Raw genomic sequence first — 17,366 nt, 5'->3', positions numbered from 1 at the left:
GCCTAGCTTGCTGCCTGACACACAGGAGGTGCTGAGTAAATGGTACTTGTTTGATTCATATTTGTAGAGTTAAATAGAAGCTCCTGTTCTACATGAAGAGGGAAGCTGTGCTTGGAGTGAGCTGTTGTTAGGTGCCTTAATTTAGGGGACTGCAAACTTTCTGCCTAGATTATCTTCAGAGGTTGTCCCAGAGCCCTCCTGGTGAAGGTTCCTACCTGTCTCCCCAGCCTAACGTCTGCTCTCCATGCTCTGCCTTCCTCCTCCGGACAGCTGCGGTTGCATTAATAGGAAGCCAGGGGCCCAGCCCTGACTGAATGAGGACATTGTTGCAAAGACTGAGGAACCACAGACACTGTTGCAGTCCTCCCTGCCCCAAGGAACCCTGGAGAACCTGTGGCTGGCCCTCAGCCCCTCCAGCTGTGTGTTTGGGGAGACAGCCTAGGTCCTCCCCAAACCTCCTGGCCTCCTGGGCTCCTCCGGGCCTCCTGGAGGGATGGGAAGACGGTTAGGATGTGCTAGAGAGATGCCCTGTTTTTCTGAAGATGAGGTTAGAGTTTTCCCTTCAAAACCAAGGAAGCCATGATTAGGGATCTTTCTCAGAGCTGGCGGCTAAATTGCTTCCCCAGGTGCAGGGAGGAAATAGACTCACCCATGCCCTTAAGAGACTCACCCGCAGGTGGGAGAGCGGAGCCTCATACACCTCGAAGGCAACAGGTTTGAAGGATGTATAGACTTGTGTGGTGGAAGCAGAGAGGAGGGAGATACCGACTCTGTAAGTGTATGTGGGGGGCGAGTAGGGGGAGTAGCAGAAGATGGGTACAGCTGGAAGAGGTGGAGGAGCAAGGCCGCCCGGGAACCAGCGTGAGCAAAGGCCTGGAGGTAAAATTAACGTGATATGCTGAAAACAAAAAACAAAAAAAACCCAGACTGTTCTTGGGCGCGGCTGGGACACAAGGTGCTGGGCCGGTGGGGCAGTAGGGAGTGCCGACCAGAGAGGCTGAGGCTTTACTTTTGAATTGTGGGACTTGGAAGGTTTAGCAGTAGGGGGACAAGCAGGGTCAAGTTTTGGAAATCGCTCGACTTAGGTAAGCAGACTGACGGTGTGCTAGGCATTTTCTTTCTTTCAACAAATATTTGTCGAGTGTCTATGACGTGGTAGAAGCTGTTTTGGGCACCGGGCAACAGCGGCAAAAATTCAGATCGAGCCTTCCTTGAGAGTAACTTTCACATTTTATGGAAGAGGAAATTGAAGGTCGGCTTGACCGCGGCTTATGACTCTGGCCCGGACTTCTGTGCAGAGGTAGCGTGGCTCTGGACAGCCCTTTAGATGTCTCGGCGCACGTGGGTCGGTCAGCCTGCGGGTCCTCAGGATGCGCGCGCCGCCGGGGCTTCTCTACCGCCCCGCCCGGAGCCCGCCTCCAGCCCAACCCACACGTGGGTTCCCGCACGTCCGCCCGGCTCCCCCCCTGACGTCAGCCTCGCGGTTCTATTTAAGGCCCCTCCCGCTCCCCAGTCGGAGTACCCGAGCAGCTGCCGCCAATTCCGGGTCCAGCACCGCTTCCCGCCGACGCCCGCCCGACGTGCACTCCCGGTACGGTCGGGCCCGGCGCGCACTGCGCCCGAGGGGGAGAGCGACTGCTTGGGACTAAGCTGGCCTCGCGCTGCCTGCTCACGGGAGGGGTGGGCGCTGCTTCCCAGAGGCAAAGTCCTGAGACCTGGGCGGTGGCTCATGCCACAAATGGGCTGTGGGCCCGGCCGCACCCTGCTTTGGCTCTAAGTGGGCACAGTGGCCTTTGGCCGGGCTGGGGAACCAAGGAGGTGGCCGCACCTAACCTGGGGTCGAAGGCCTGGGTGGATGCAGGAAGGACCAGGAGACTACAGGTCTGAAGGGTGGGGGTGAGGGCATACCTCCGGGCTCGAAACGAGCAAACTGCACGGAACTCGAAGTCGGGTTCCGGGAGCCCATGCAACCGAAAAAGCCTCAGCAGTCTGGGGCGGCTTTCTGGAAGCCGGAAAGGCGCTGGGTGCCGCTCGGGTTGCATTTTAACCCTCGGAATCTCGAGAGGTGGGCTTCTTGGGGGCAGCCGCTGCCTGCAGATTAAAAGGGTGCTCTTTGTGCAAGTTACATGTGTTAAGCAGCTAACGATGTATAGGGCGCTATGCTAGACATGGTGCATGCAAATATGAAGCCGAAAGGGTACCAGCTCTCCCGCCTCTCAGACAATGTAATGAGAGGAGGATAATCCGGTACCTTCCCCTCCTTTTGACAAATGGGGGGACCTAAGACTGGTTGGGGCATCTCTAAGGTCACAGTGAGTGGCTGGCAGAGTTGGGGCGTAGACCCTCTTTCTTCAGGGCTTCACGCGCACCCGTATCCCCACATTGAAGGGAGCGCTGCAGCCCAGAGCTTAGGTTTTGGTGAAACCAGATGTCGGCTGAAAGAACTCCCTTCCCCCTGTCAGGCTGCTAGAAACCTTACAAGGCTGTCTAGAAATAGCAGTGATTTGTAAGGAGAGACTCGTTTCCAGCTTGGTGACTCTGGGCTGCCTGCCTGGAATTCCTCTCGGATATTTTTGCCCTTTGGGGCAGTGTCAAGATTAGACGTGGTGCTTTCGGGATGCAATCTACAACAGTCTCCCCAGTGAATGCAGTGCAGGTTTGGATTAAAAGAGTCGAAGCCCCCGTCCCCGGCTCTGGAAATCGAGGGTTCCACCAAGTATTTATTAACTTTAGGGCTCCAGGCTTCAGGCCTCTGCAGCTGTTGCTGCACTTCCTGTAGTAACAGAATTTCCTCATACCGGGCCTCACGCCTTTGCAACGAAGATCACGGCAGAAGCCACACGAGGTGCCTCCCTGTGGGTTGGTTAACAGTCCCGGGTTCCTAATATCACGATTTAAAATCTGGCTCTGGCAGCGCGCCAGGCCAGGGAGGCTGCCAGCCGGGCTTCACGTTGTTCGTGTGTGCTTTGGGGCGCTAGTTTAGCCTAAAGTCTGATTCTGAGCTCACTCTGACCCAGAGAGCAGGATAGTTTCTGGTCACGTCCGCTCACGGGCGGGGCCTCGCAAGCGTCCGCTGTGCTGTCTGGTCTAGGGCCCACCTCTCGGTAGCCGGCGGCCACTAGCACTCTGAAATGCGCTTGCGCGATACTGAATGGGTAGGTGGGTGGGGGAGGGGCAGCTGCTAATCTTCCGGGTCTGGGCGGGGCGTAAAATCCGCGGGCTCCGCCGCTTCTTCGGGGGCGGGGGTTGGGGTGAGGGAGAAGAAAACGAGGGATTGCGCATGAGCAGAGCTCACCCTGGCGCTGGGCAACGCGGTGAGGCCGTCAAAGGCCGTTTACTCACGTACCTGTGGTCCTGGAGGGGCTTGGCAGGAGTCCTGGTGACGGGAGTAGAGTTGGGCGGGCGGCTCACAGTGATCTTGTTTGAGGAAAGGCCCGCTCCACTTGGAGTTAACAAGTCAAGATGAGTGAGCCCTCAGGAGGCTATACTTACACCCAAACGTCAATATTATTTTTCCACGCCAAGGTGAGGACGTTTACACCAAGATCCTAGTCAGACCAGATCCTGGCATTAGGCCTTTCAATTCTCCTTTGTCTGTCTTTAAGTTTTTTTCCCTCTCCCTTTTTAGTCATCTCTTGTGATTTTTAGTGGCAGCTACCCCAAAAGGAAGCAAAAGAAGCTTTTTCAGAACACCTTTTGGTTAATAATTGTTAATTTAAAGAGGATGCAGTGACTGCGTGTTTTTCCCCTTATAGATTCCTTTCGGTTTTAAGTCCAATATGGCAACTCTCAAGGATCAGCTGATTCAGAATCTTCTTAAGGAAGAACATGTCCCCCACAATAAGATTACAGTGGTTGGTGTTGGTGCTGTTGGCATGGCCTGTGCCATCAGTGTCTTAATGAAGGTAAGTGAGAGCCTATCACTCTGGAAGCCAAGGATACCTTAACTCCATCCATCCTCCACTCACTCTCCAAGAATTGCATTATCACATTGTATATACACATATTTAGGTTCATGCACTCATTCAAAGAACTTTATGTGAAACAAACTTGTAAAACATGATGCTATACCAAAAGAGTATCTAAACTACAAAAATTAAAGGTTTTTAGGCTGGAGACCCAGTTTCCTAAATTCACAGTACTTTATTAACCTGCATTAGTTGCCTACAAATGAAAAAGTAGAGTCCATGCCTTTAAACAAGCTAAAATTATTTAAAAGTAATTTTGGAATTGAAATTGATATATATACGTGGTAAAAATTAAACTGAATGTGGGAAGTCTTCCACCCATGTTAATCCCCTCTGCCCCCCTCGTTAGATAGCAGTTTTGGTACCAATTATGGAGCTAAAATTTAATTAGAAAAAGAGAACTTGTGAATTAAAAAAAAGTACTTTTGGGGACTTCCCTGGTGGCACAGTGGTTAAGAATCCACCTGCCCATGCAGGGGACACGGGTTTGAGCCCTGGTCCAGGAAGATCCCACATGCTGCGGAGCAACTAAGCCCGTGCGCCACAACTGTTGAGCCTGCTCTCTAGAGCCCGTGCTCCAGAACAAGGGAAGCCACCACAGTGAGAAACACGCACACCACAATGAAGAGTAGTCCCCCTTCGCCGCAACTAAAGGAAGTGCGCACGCAGCAACGAAAACCCAACACAGCCAAAAATACATAAATTAATTCATTTTAAAAATATGGGAAAAAAAGTACTTTTTACAGCACTCAAACCTGGTTTATATGAAAAAGAAATTGAGGCAGCTTTACATATTAAAATATTTTAAGTTCGGATTTGGAGTTCCTAATAAGAGAGTGAAATGATGAATTCTGGATTCTGAACAGAAAAGGATTGAAATGAGAAGGGACTGAAGGCAGAAATGAGCTATGCAAAGGTCTTGTAACTACACAGGTTGCTCTATATGTTCGTAGACCACATAGTATACCAACTCTTATTCTTTCCCCATTGGTTCAGAAATTGATGTCATTTATTTTTCCCAAGCCTATGAAACACCTGTGATGCCCCCTAACTCAGGTGTGGCTAAGAGTAACTGCCAGACCACTCATTATACTGTAGATGATTAGGGGTAGATCTGCAGCTCAGCGAGTATACCTCTTTGGTTATAATAGTCCTCATTCCATTTGTATTAAAGCTGTTGCTGGTGCTCCTTGTCTGAGATGCACCTGTGAAATTTTATAGGTTCATCTGAAAGGATATTTTTCACCAACATTTTGTAATGCACAAATCTGTCTTTATGTAATAAAACTGTTAGTGTTGGTTAATATATGGAAAACATGTAACCAGGGAATGATCCAGAATATCACTTTTTAAAGTCTTAATACTAATCAATATCATCTATTTAATGGCTAACAACCTAAAATCAATGTGTAAAACTGAATTTGAGAGACTAAATAGAGCAGTTTTATATAATTGGTTGTTAGTCACTGCCAATCCAGTGTTCTGCTTCTGTACAGTAGTGGTGGACCTCCTGCAGAGGTTGCTCCAATGAGGAGAGAGGGTTGGAGAGAGGGTCAGTGCTTTTTCCTATGTATAGGTCATCTGGGAGTCAGCTCTTAAATGGAGGCCTGCCTCTACTTTGAGGTATGTCCTGAAAATAGTTAATAAAGTAGCTGAACTCTCCTATTCCAGAAATATAGAAATTTTGCATGCCCTTCTAAAAGTTTGGAAATAGCAATTTTCCATTGAACTGAAAATTTTTTGTCTTTTAGGACTTGGCAGATGAAATTGCTCTTGTTGATGTCATAGAAGACAAACTGAAGGGAGAGATGATGGATCTCCAACATGGCAGCCTTTTCCTTAAAACACCAAAAATCGTCTCTGGCAAAGGTTGATTTCAACATGTTTGTATTACACTCTATGCTAGACTTAATTCTTTATCAGGCTTGAAAATCCTAGCTCTTCAGAGATTTCTTTTTTATACAGGATAAGAGAGCCTTTGAACAATTTTGCATTGGTACCTATGGATATCAATGTTTGAATTTCCAGCAAATGGTTTTAAATGGAAATCCAGTTCGTCTATGATGTGGAAAGCATCTGAATTAGAATGTAATTAGCAAAGCTTCATAGGTCCATATTTTACCACATTGCTTCAAATATTTAAATATACTTACTTCCACTGCTTTGTTTCATACACTAATACAAGGTTGAGACTAGGGTAAATGAGTCTGTTCAGCAGATATTCTTGGCTTAACCCTATCACACTTTACAATTACCAGCCAGGAAACAGACATAGGCCCAAATAGAGTCTGTTTTGACACTTGAAAATCATTGACCATTTATCTGATAGGTGAGTCCCTTCATTATCTTCAACCCAGGGTTAACCACACTGTGCCATAGGGTATCTAGAAGCAAGACATGCTTGATAAGTGTACAGTTGCCCCCCTGCTTAAAAAAAAAAAAAAAAAAAAAAAAAAGAGCCTATCCCTGAGCTGGTATGACCACAATTAAGTAGTTAAGTAGAAATAGGAGTGTGGAAGAGTGTGAGCATTGACCTCAGGTGGCAAAAAATTGGGGGATGTGTCTCATTTGATATGAGTATGAAATAAATTTTATTTCTTTCAGCTCCCCCCAATCATAGTTATATAAAGCCAACCACATAACTAAAACCAGAATACAAGGAAGGTGTTGATGTTATTCTTCTTCCATGTAAGTGGCCACAGTGATAAAACTCCAAAAAGTAAAGGAGGAGTCTGGGCATTTATATGCCACATATGCAAAACACTGATAAAACTGTCCATTAAAAAAGTTAATGGGACAAACTTTTGCTGGCGTTTTCTTAAAGGCCTTAACCTGGTTATTGTTTCTCTTTTGTCTAGACTATAATGTGACAGCAAACTCCAGGCTGGTTATTATCACAGCTGGAGCACGTCAGCAAGAGGGAGAAAGCCGTCTTAATTTGGTCCAGCGTAATGTGAACATCTTTAAATTCATCATTCCTAATGTTGTAAAATACAGCCCAAACTGCAAGTTGCTTGTTGTTTCCAATCCAGGTGAGACTTTTAATGGCATAAAGATAGATGAGCTAGAGTAAAACTGATAGTATCAATATATATCATAATCTGTATATATATTTCTCATATTTTTCATTTTTCTCAGAGTGAGTTTGTGTTTGTAAAACAGTTAAGTTTAAAACATTAAAAGGGATACAATGCCTTTAATGTAGTCTGCACTTTAAAATTTGTTACTTGCCTAAGAAGATCTTGGATAAGGGATAAGTTTATGAATAATGTGTTATTTATTTTTTAAAATTTGTTTATTTTTGGCTGCATTGGGTCTTCGTTGCTGTGCACGGGCTTTCTCTAGTTGAGGCGAGTGGGGGCTACTCTTCATTGCGGTGCACAGGCTTCTCATTGCGGTGGCTTCTCTTGTTGCGGAGCATGGGCTCTAGGTGCATGGGCTTCAGTAGTTGTGGCTCGTGGGCTCTAGAGCGCCGGCTCGGTAGTTGTGGCACACGGGCTTCGTTGTTCCGCAGCATGTGGGATCTTCCGGGACCAGGGCTTGAACCCATGTCCCCTGCACTGGCAGGCAGATTCTCAACCACTGCACCACCAGTGAAGTCCCAATAATGTGTTATTGATGCACAATTTATTTTCATTAAACTACACTTCTTGAATACTTAATGTATTTGCTATATTATACACAGTATAGAGGCTTAAAAATATTAACAAAAATATTGATTGGTCATGATCAATATCAAGATGTATACAGAGCCATGTATCCTGAGTAGTCAGTCCTTATCTAATGATTCACGTAGTATCTGTGCCTAAATATTTTCTTCACAGTGGATATCTTGACCTATGTGGCTTGGAAGATAAGCGGCTTTCCCAAAAACCGTGTTATTGGAAGCGGTTGCAATTTGGATTCAGCCCGGTTCCGTTACCTCATGGGGGAAAGGCTGGGAGTTCACCCATTAAGCTGTCATGGATGGATCCTTGGGGAGCATGGAGACTCTAGTGGTAAGCATAACTTATTTTCTCTTATTGTTTTCAAGAAATTGTGTAAAAAAATCGACAGGAGTATCGTTACTAAATCAGAGCCTAAATCAGATATCCATTCATTAGGGTAGATGGTTTCCAGAAATCTTATCTTTTGGTATAATTATATGCTAAGAATTGCTAAGATTTTAGCCATTTTGTATGACATTTTTTGGTATACGGGATGGGGAATGAAATTTATTTATTATAATGGACACATATTAAATAAGATGATAGTGCTTAGGATACTTCATTTAATATCACAGCTGTTTGGACTCAAACTGCTTGTCCCTGAAAAGGTAAGCCAATCCAAGTGGAGTGTATGAGAAAGAAATCTTTTATTATCACAGTTGAGAGATGTTATAATTTGTGCAGAGTTCTCAATTCCTTATGCCAAGAAAATTCCTCTTATGATCTCATAGTATCTCAATAAGTTAGGAAAACAGATTAGAATATAGTGAAAATTCTTAGCTTTACATAATCTAATCAATGAAAATCTAAAAGAGTATTGGTAGTCTTGACCACCTACCAAAAGGAGATAATCCTCCGTAGATAAGAAAAGACAATTTTAGAAGAATGGGTCAGAATTACTAGTCTGCTGGCTGGTGCATGGGAATAAATAAATTCTGTACTATTTCTTTTAGTGCCTGTATGGAGTGGAATGAATGTTGCTGGTGTCTCCCTGAAGCATCTGCACCCTGAATTAGGCACTGATGCAGATAAGGAACACTGGAAAGCAGTTCACAAACAGGTGGTTGACAGGTAATAGATCTCATAATTTGTAACACAGAAGGTTGAAACTTATTATTTTTATTTAAAAGATTAAAAGTTTGGGGAATTCCCTGGAGGTCCAGTGGTTAGGACTCTGCACTTTCACTGCTGCAGATGTGGGTTCAGTCCCTGGTCAGGGAACTAAGATCCTGCAAGCCGTATGGCATGGCCCCCCTAAAAAAAAAAAAAAAAAAAGATTAAAAGTCTAATAGCATTTGCATTTGGTTACTCATTTAGAGTATGATAAATCTTCCTGTATTTGTAATGTAAACTAAGATAAATCAAGTTAGATTAAGTCTACCCTATTTGAGATTCAGTCTTTACTTCAAAAGCATATGATTCATTTAGTTAGGAATAAGAATTTAAAAATCTTATATAGGGACTTCCCTGGTGGTACAGTGGTTAAGAATCCGCCTGCCAACACAGGGGACATAGGGTTTGAGCCCTGGTCCGGGAAGATCCCACATTCTGCAGAGCAACTAAGCCTGTGCACCACAACTACTGAGCCTGCATGCCACAACTACTGAAGCCCACGGGCCTAGAGCCCATGCTCCGCAACAAGAGAAGCCACTGCAATGAGAAGCCCGAGCACTGCAATGAAGAGTAGCCCCCGCTCGCCTCAACAAGAGAAAGCCCGTGCGCAGCAACGAAGACCCAACACAGCAAAAAATAAATTAATTAATTCATTAAAAAAAACTTATAATAGTCTCTGAATAGAAACACAGCTAGCTTCTTATATTATTCAGATGATTATAAAATTTTAAGCAAGGTATATATTCATAATGGTACAAAAAAATGAAAATAATTATTAACTGTTAGAAATTGTTCAAATAGGGAAACTTTCAACTTAGTGGCATTATCTACTTTAAATAAGGTAGCCATGTGTGGATCTCAAGTTTATGGAATTGGAGAATGAATCATGATGGGTGTAGGCAAGACCCTCTTTTTTCTATTTGTTTAGTTAAAACCTGTTAACCCATCATCCCACCCAAGAAGCGTAGACAGTCGCTGTCAACTAACTGTAGCGTTTGTTGAGTTGGAGTTAGTAGTCTGCTGGTGCTTGGAAATGAGTGAATTCTGTGCTCCTCCCACTGATCCCTGTGTACCCCTCCCCCCAACATACACACTCTTGAGATAATCCCAAGTCAAGCATGCTATATGTAATCTTCTTGGATTTGCATTTTTAAATTCAGTATTGCATTTATAAGAATCATCCATTTTGTCGCATGTGGCTGTAGTTGTTTTCACAGTTATGTGATATTCCATTGTATGAGTATACCACAGTTTATCCATTCTCCTTTTGGAGAGCATTGGGCATGTTGCCAGGTTTTTGCTATTACCAGCAATACTGTTGTGAACATACCCATACATAATATCCTGGCATACATGTGCAAAGGTTACACTTAGGTATATAATGCAACTTTACTATATTATGTATATAGTATTATTTACTATAAAAATGATTTATTATAAAGCATATGTTCAGTGAAAGCTTTTTTTTTCTTTGTTCGTCCCACCCTACTTTTCCCTACCCTTCCCTGTCCTTCCCTACACTTCCCTACCCTACAGTGCTTATGAGGTGATCAAACTGAAAGGCTACACATCCTGGGCCATTGGACTATCTGTGGCAGATTTGGCAGAAAGTATAATGAAGAACCTTAGGCGGGTGCATCCGATTTCCACCATGATTAAGGTAGGTCTATGTAGTAATAGGTTTTACTTGAATGCCGTTATTTCCTGTTCTTTAAAAGAAAAAAAAAACTTCTGAGAAAGCAATTAGATTAATGTTAAGTCCTCAATCGCTGATTTAAGTGAAATAAATTAATGCACCTGCAACTTTCTTTTCTGAAAAGACACGGTTGAGCTTTAGGATTAATGTCCACCAACACTGTGTTCAGCACATAGATACTTGATAACTTGTTGACTGACAAACTCTACTCAATTTTGTTGAGATGGGTGGAAGACTATAAAACAAATTTTTTCCTTTGGGAAAACCAGAAAACACACTCAAGTTAGAGTTACCAAAGTGTTATACAATAAAAACGGGGAATTCCCTGGCAGTCCAATGGTTGGGACTCCATGCTCTCACTGCTGAGGGCCCAGGTTTGATCCCTGGTCGGGGAACTAACATCCCGCGAGTCTTGCGGGGCAGCCAAAAAAAATTGCAAAGTACGATGGATAATGGCAATAATTTAGATTTTCTTTTAGAATCGAAATCTTGCTGCTATGTTAATGACTTTCTTTTACACTGTTCATTACATCCTAACTGAAAATCTGGAAAGGAATTTCTACTTATCAAGTTGTATTAAGTAAGCTTCATAATTGTAAAGAATGAAATTCTTGGGAGATCCCAGAATGCATAGAAAAAACGTAAAATATTTTTCATTTCGTCCTCAGGGTTTCTATGGAATAAAAGAGGATGTCTTCCTTAGTGTTCCTTGCATCTTGGGACAGAATGGAATCTCAGATGTTGTGAAAGTGACTCTGACTCCTGAGGAACAGGCCTGTTTGAAGAAGAGTGCAGATACACTTTGGGGGATCCAGAAAGAGCTGCAGTTTTAAAGTCTAATATCATACCACTTCACTGTCTAGGCTACAAAAGGATTTTAGTTGGAGGTTGTGCATATTGTCCTTTATATCTGGTCTGTGACTAAAGCAGTAATGTTAAGACAACCTAGGAAAAACATCAATTTCCTAACATTAGCAATAGGAATGGTTCATAAAACCCTGCAGCTGTATCCTGATGCTGCATGGCACTTATCTTGTGTGGTCCTAAATTGGTTCGTGTAAAATAGTTCTACTTCCTCAAGAGGTACCACTGACAATGTTGCAGATGCTGCAGTTACCCCTCAAACCAGATGTGTATTTAACTCTGTGTTATAGAACTTCTGGTTCCTTTAGCCAAGATGCCTAGTCCAACTTTTTTTTTCTCCAATTAATCACATTCTGGGATTGATTATAAATCCAGTGTTGCATGTCTTGTGCATAACAAGACATTGTTATGTCTTGTTCTAAAGAATCTTATGTACTATATGTATCAGAATAGTATACATTGCCATGTAATGTAAAAAGGAAAAATCAACATAAATAATGCAGCCAACTATCTGTTATACCAACTAAAACAATAAATAAACCTTGAACAGTGACTACTCTGCTAATTTATTAAGATAAAAAGTGATAAAGCTGTTATTTGTTAATTATATTAATGGGAGCCATTAGGTTATTCTTGGGCAACACTATGATGATTTTTTAAGGGGTACTGTTTCTAATGACAAGACTTTAATAAGAATTAATATATTAAGGGTGTGACTAGATTAACTAGCTGTTTTGTTACCATTTCCATTGTAATCAATTGTTTTAATATACTAAGGCCCAAAGTATTATGAGATAACTTGATTATAGTGCTAATCATAACTTGTACCCTACAGTTCACACAGGTAACATTCTATACATGAATGTAAAAAACATTATTTGCCAACTGAACATAAGCAGTGGTACTTGGCCACTACAGGGGGACAAAAATTTTTAAGAACCTTTACTCTCTGGAGGCAGTAACATAATGGTACTTAACAATTTTAAACCAAATAGTCCTGGTGGTTGTCTACTCAAAAATTTTCTTTAGATTTCCCTCAAAATATTTCTATAACTGTGACCTTCTCCAGGCCTAAAAACCATACTTATAGAGGTTAACTAGAACAACTTTATGGTTATCACTCCTCCAGGATATTTTTTCCAAAGTTTCCTTCTTGAGAGCTAGGTAAGGGAAAGAATTATGTTTTTGTTTTTGTTTTTTTTAATGTGTCTCAAATGTAGAAGGACAAGACTAACCTACATAGGCTTGACAATTAGCTGTTATAATAGGATTTGCTTTCCTGTAGTATTTGAAAAAAATAACAGCCTTAAGATATAATTTACATAGCACAAAATTCACCCTTTTAAAGAGTACAATTCTGTGGATTCATATAGTTGTGCAGCTATTACCACTATCTAAGAACTTTTTAATTACCCCCAAAGAGATGTGCAATTATTCCTATAGCCTTTTGTAGACTTTGATGCATCTTCAGTCTTTAAAAAAAAAAGTATTTACCCTTACTTCATATTATTTCATACAATAAATTAGCCAGTATCAACGTGACAAAAAATGCTTAACAGATTCATTAAACTAATCTTTCATGCATTTTCAGATTTAATCTTACAAAGCTTCCTTACTTTCTGGTACATTATGTGTTCCATGTTCACCTTGCACCTTCCTGCGCCAGGCAAGGGTAGGCCAACTCTGCTAGGAGCCCTGATTGTTTTTACTGTTATATGATCTCATTTTAGTCTTAATAACCTTGGGAAGTGGATTAAGCAGGACTTAGACTCATCTCACACAAGTTGCCAGTTAGTGGAGGAAGCAAAGGGGACGTTCAGAACATGTGCCTTGGGCAGGTATGAATGAAGAGCCTCTTCACCTAGGGCAGGAGTTTGGTCACTACTAAAATTACCCCTCTTTTGGCCTGAGGCAAGTGTAGAGCTTGAATCTGGAGGTCATCCAGGTCAGCTGTGTCTCGCTCACAGCCCTGTGGTAAATGAGGTACAAGGGCCAGGAGCTGCTGTGGAAGGAAGCACACAAGCAAGTGGTAGTACGTACAGAACCAACAGTCACTGCCACTCCTGTGAACCCCTTGCTTGGGGCTGGTAGTAGGTTGTGAAAAGAGCCATAAGAGAAACAGGAGAGATGTAGGGAGCTGATGGTAATTGAGACATTAGTCAAGGAAAGCTAGAGGAAGTGCCATTTATGTTCGAAACTGAAAATGAGGAATCAACTTTGAGAGGGGCTGGGGAAGAACTTTCCAGATACATGGAACAGGAAAAAGCTGTCCAAAAGCTGGAGGGAAGTGTGGTGTCTTGAGATGAAGTTGGAGGGACAGAAGCTGGCCAAGTCTTGAATGTCTCTTAGGTTGTGGTAAAAACTGGTTAAGTGGTCTTCCCTGGTGGCGCAGTGGTTGAGAATCTGCCTGCCAATGCAGGGGACACGGGTTCGAGCCCTGGTCTGGGAAAATCCCACGTGCCGCGGAGCAACTAGGCCCATAAGCCACAACTACTGAGCCTGCACGTCTGGAGCCTGTGCTCCGCAACAAGAGAGGCCGCGATAGTGAGAGGGCTGCGCATCGCGATGAAGAGTGGCCCCCGCTTGCTGCAACTAGAGAAAGCCCTCACACAGAAACGAAGACCCAACACGGCCAAAAATAAATAAATAATAAATAAATTTAAATAAATAAATAAACTGGTTAAGTGTAATGGAAAGCCATTGAAGGGTTTTAAGCAGCCTCACTGCATGATCTAACCCACATTAAAAACAAACTACTGGCTTTGATACAGAAAATAGATTATCCTTTAGATTCTGAAAAGGATTCAAATGCAAGTGATGACAAAAGATGACAGAGGAGGTTGTGTCCCCTTCTGTGAGTTATAAATCCTTGGCATAAATTAAAATCAACCCTTAGAAAACTAGACATGGCCTTTCCTTTTCATTACTACCCTCTTCTCTCAAGAGAAATTCGAACTATTTCACCAGTCAGTCCTTAAGTTATAGAACTTAGTCAGAATTTTTTAAATTCCTGCAAATAAATGCTCGGACAAGGGCATGTAAGTGCACTGAAAAGTTTGTTTCTGAAACTCAGGCTGATCATTCCCAAGTCTGCTCTTTCCTTAAATTCCTTTTCGTCCTCGGCGCCCAGGTCCCTTCAGCATGCCCTCTCATAGAGAGGTAAGTTAGGTCGGTTCAGGCCTTGAGCTCTGCCACATATGTCCCAAGATAGCTGCCCTGCCCATCTTCAATCTCGCCTCCACTAGCTACTATCAATTCAGATTTAGAAGCACTGTCCTCAGGATGCTGGTTTTAGCTGATCCGCTGGAGATTATGGGGCGCTCCCAGGAGAGTTCTTTCCCACGACGGCTTTGAGCCTGGCCCCTTGCCCACCACGTGGTAGTCTGGCCTCCAAAAAGCTTCGCCCTAAAGTCAGTCCGAAGCCTAGGCCGGCTGAAGGAAATGAAACAACACGCCAACATCCCTCTCTTGCACACTCTTCAAGACCGTCTAGAATTCCACCTGTATTAAGAGAAGATAACCACAGGCCCCGCTCAGGCCAGAGGACAAGCCTGAGCCAATGCGCCTGCGCCCGGGCTGGCCGGGGGGCGGAGCTTGCGTGCTGACGGAGGAGAGCCATGCGTGGGAGCGTGCTTGCGTAACGGTTCAGGGAGTAACTGTCGCTGGGTTTCACGCCTCAACGGACTTGGCAGTCTTTTTTTTCCTGGTGTAATTTTAAAAAGCAACGTAACGGCCGTGCGTTGCGCATTCGGGCTGTCTGTACTGTTGCGCCACGCTAAGCGTTAGTGAGTGACTGGGACTGGAGCGAAAATGGTGGCTGGGGGCAGGGAGAACCTTTAAAAACCTGTTGGTTCCCCAATCCCTAATACGGATAGATAGACTGGTCTGTGTTCCACCCCTCGACCAGGAATTTTTTTTTTTTGGCTTCTCCCTACTCCTGGCTCCAAAATTCTGCAGACTCAAGAGGTAGTTCCTTAGATGTTCAGTGTGGTTAGTACATCGGTAGGTATGAGAGTGATTAATTCAGGGACTTTGATTCCACTGAAATTGCATTATCCCTATCAGGTTCTCAAAATGTCCACTGTCAAGGAGCAGCTTATTGAGAATCTAATTGAGGAAGATGAAGTCTCCCAGAGTAAGATCACCATTGTTGGAACTGGTGCTGTAGGCATGGCTTGTGCTATTTGTATCTTATTGAAGGTAAGTGATAAGCCTGTACTGTGGCTGAAAATAAGTAAGCACTTATAGGTCTTGTAGATGATGATGAGTGCAGGTTGCAGGGTTAATCCCTTGGAGCAAATAAGTATCATCTGATTTTTACACAATTTAAGAAACATTTATTTGGAGTTTACCATCTGTTAGGCATTGCCAGACTATTTAAATTTATTCCTAGGAGACACACTGATTATATTATTTTGTTAATAGTATAACATTTTCTGTTAGAGTGATTCAGCACTTTGCCTTCCTTGAAGAGTAATGGGTGAAAATCATATTTCCCAATGGCTTATACTTTAAAAAAATTTTTTTAATTATATAAGCATTACATTCTCATTATAAAATAAAAAGTACCAAATTTGATAAAATAACAATGGAAGTCCTTTAATTTTCCTTTCTGTTTCCAGAATATCTTTTCATGTGCTTGTTGGCCATTTGTATAGCTTTGGAGAAATGTATGTTTCAAATCTTTTGCCCATTTTTATTTTTCTTTTTTATTATTATTTATTTATTTATTTATTTTTGGCTACACTGGGTCTGCGTTGCTGCGTGCGGGCTTTCTCTAGTTGTGGCGAGCGGGGGCTGCTCTTCATTGTGGTGTGTGGGCTTCTCATTGTGGTGCACGGGCTTCTCATTGCGGTGGCTTCTCTTGTTGCAGAGCACGGGCCCTAGGCGCGTGGACTTCAGTAATTACAGCACACGGGCTCAGTAGTTGTGGCTTGCTGGCTCAGTAGTTATGGCACACGGGCTCGGTTGCTCCGCAGAATGTGGGATCTTCTCGGACCAGGGATCGCATTCGTGTCCCCTGCATTGGCAGGCAGATTCTGAACCACTGCACCACCAGGGAAGTCCTTTTGCCCATTTTAAAATTGGGTTGTTTTTTGTTTTTGAGTTGTAGGAGTACTTTTTATATTCTAAATGTTAACTGCTTATCAGGTAAATGATTTTCAAATATTTTCACCCACTCCTTGGGTTTCCTTTTCGCTCTGTTGTTGTGTCCTTTGATGCACAGAAGTTTTAAATTTTAATGTAGTTCAATTTATCTGTTTTTACTTTTGTTGCCTGTGCTTTTGGTGTCACATCCAAAAATCATTGCCAAATCCAATGTCATGAAGCGTTCCCTCTCTTTTCTTGTAAGAGTTTTATAGTTTTGGGTCTTACATTTAGGCCTTTGATCCATTTTTAGTTAATTTTGTCTATAGTATAATGTAAACAGTCCAACCTTATTCTTTTTCATGTAAATATCCAGTTATCTCATTTGTTGAAAATGCTGTCCTTTCCCTATTGAATGATCTTGGCACTCTTGTCAAAAAATATCTGACCATATATGTGAGAGGTTTTTTTTCCCCTGGGCTCTCTGTTCTATTCCACTGGTCTGCATGTCTCTTTATGTTAGTACCACACTGTTTTGATTACTGTAGCTTTGTAATAAGTATTGAAATCAGGAAGCTTGAGACCTCCAGCTTTGTTCCTTTTCAAGATTGTTTTGGCTATGCAGAGTCTCTTGAGATTCCATATGAACTTTAGAATGGATTTTTCTATTTCTTAAAAAAAAAATACCATTGGGATTTTGGTAGGCGTTGCATTAGATCTGTAGATTGTTTTGAGCAGTAGTGATATCTTAACAATACTAAATCTTCCAATCCATGAACATGGGATATCTCTTTATTTGTGTCTTCTTTAATTTGTTTCAGCAGTTTTGTAGTTTCCAACTTTAAGTTTTTCACCTCGCTAAATCTTTTAAAGGTATTATTTAATCTTTATAACAACCTTAGGAGGTAGGTACTGTTATCATCTCCATTT

The 17,366-nt window shown here is 42.7% G+C and overlaps 2 protein-coding genes across 4 annotated transcripts in view; both read left to right on the top strand.

Annotated features, from left to right (window-relative positions):
• The first annotated feature begins 1,485 nt into the window (after positions 1-1,485).
• On the top strand, positions 1,486-11,895 carry LOC103019556 (L-lactate dehydrogenase A chain). Of its 2 annotated transcripts, XM_007174843.2 has the most exons (8): positions 1,486-1,591; positions 3,756-3,905; positions 5,720-5,837; positions 6,827-7,000; positions 7,793-7,966; positions 8,629-8,746; positions 10,325-10,448; positions 11,153-11,895. In XM_007174843.2, exons 2-8 carry the CDS (start codon positions 3,780-3,782, stop codon positions 11,315-11,317), a joined length of 999 nt encoding a protein of 332 aa, XP_007174905.1. In that variant the 5' UTR covers positions 1,486-1,591; positions 3,756-3,779; the 3' UTR covers positions 11,318-11,895. The 2 variants fall into 2 exon arrangements, with proteins under 2 accessions (XP_007174905.1, XP_057408942.1); XM_057552959.1 differs by lacking the exons at positions 1,486-1,591; positions 10,325-10,448 and having other exon boundaries at positions 8,629-8,723; positions 11,275-11,895.
• A 3,527-nt stretch (positions 11,896-15,422) lies between these two features.
• The window catches only part of LOC103018917 (L-lactate dehydrogenase C chain), a 49,354-nt gene continuing 47,410 nt past the window's right edge, over positions 15,423-17,366 (top strand). For both annotated transcript variants that reach the window (XM_028164690.1, XM_007174840.2), the window contains exon 1: positions 15,423-15,548. In XM_028164690.1, coding sequence (XP_028020491.1) covers positions 15,423-15,548 — 126 coding nt within the window. The remainder of the gene's footprint in view (positions 15,549-17,366) is intronic.

The sequence above is a fragment of the Balaenoptera acutorostrata genome, chromosome 9 (genome assembly GCF_949987535.1).
Source record: "Balaenoptera acutorostrata chromosome 9, mBalAcu1.1, whole genome shotgun sequence".
NCBI lineage: Eukaryota > Metazoa > Chordata > Mammalia > Artiodactyla > Balaenopteridae > Balaenoptera > Balaenoptera acutorostrata.
Note: the sequence above shows the minus strand (reverse complement) of the source record. Positions and strands in the feature narration are given on the sequence as shown.

What these genes read in the sequence shown, in the direction of transcription:
- LOC103019556 (XM_007174843.2), top strand. Translation starts at nt 3,780, where the DNA reads ATGGCAACTCTCAAGGATCAGCTGATTCAGAATCTTCTTAAGGAAGAA. An exon ending in CCATCAGTGTCTTAATGAAG is followed by an intron (nt 3,906 to 5,719) that starts GTAAGTGAGAGC and finishes TTTGTCTTTTAG; the next exon opens with GACTTGGCAGATGAAATTGC. An exon ending in CACAAACAGGTGGTTGACAG is followed by an intron (nt 8,747 to 10,324) that starts GTAATAGATCTC and finishes CCTACCCTACAG; the next exon opens with TGCTTATGAGGTGATCAAAC.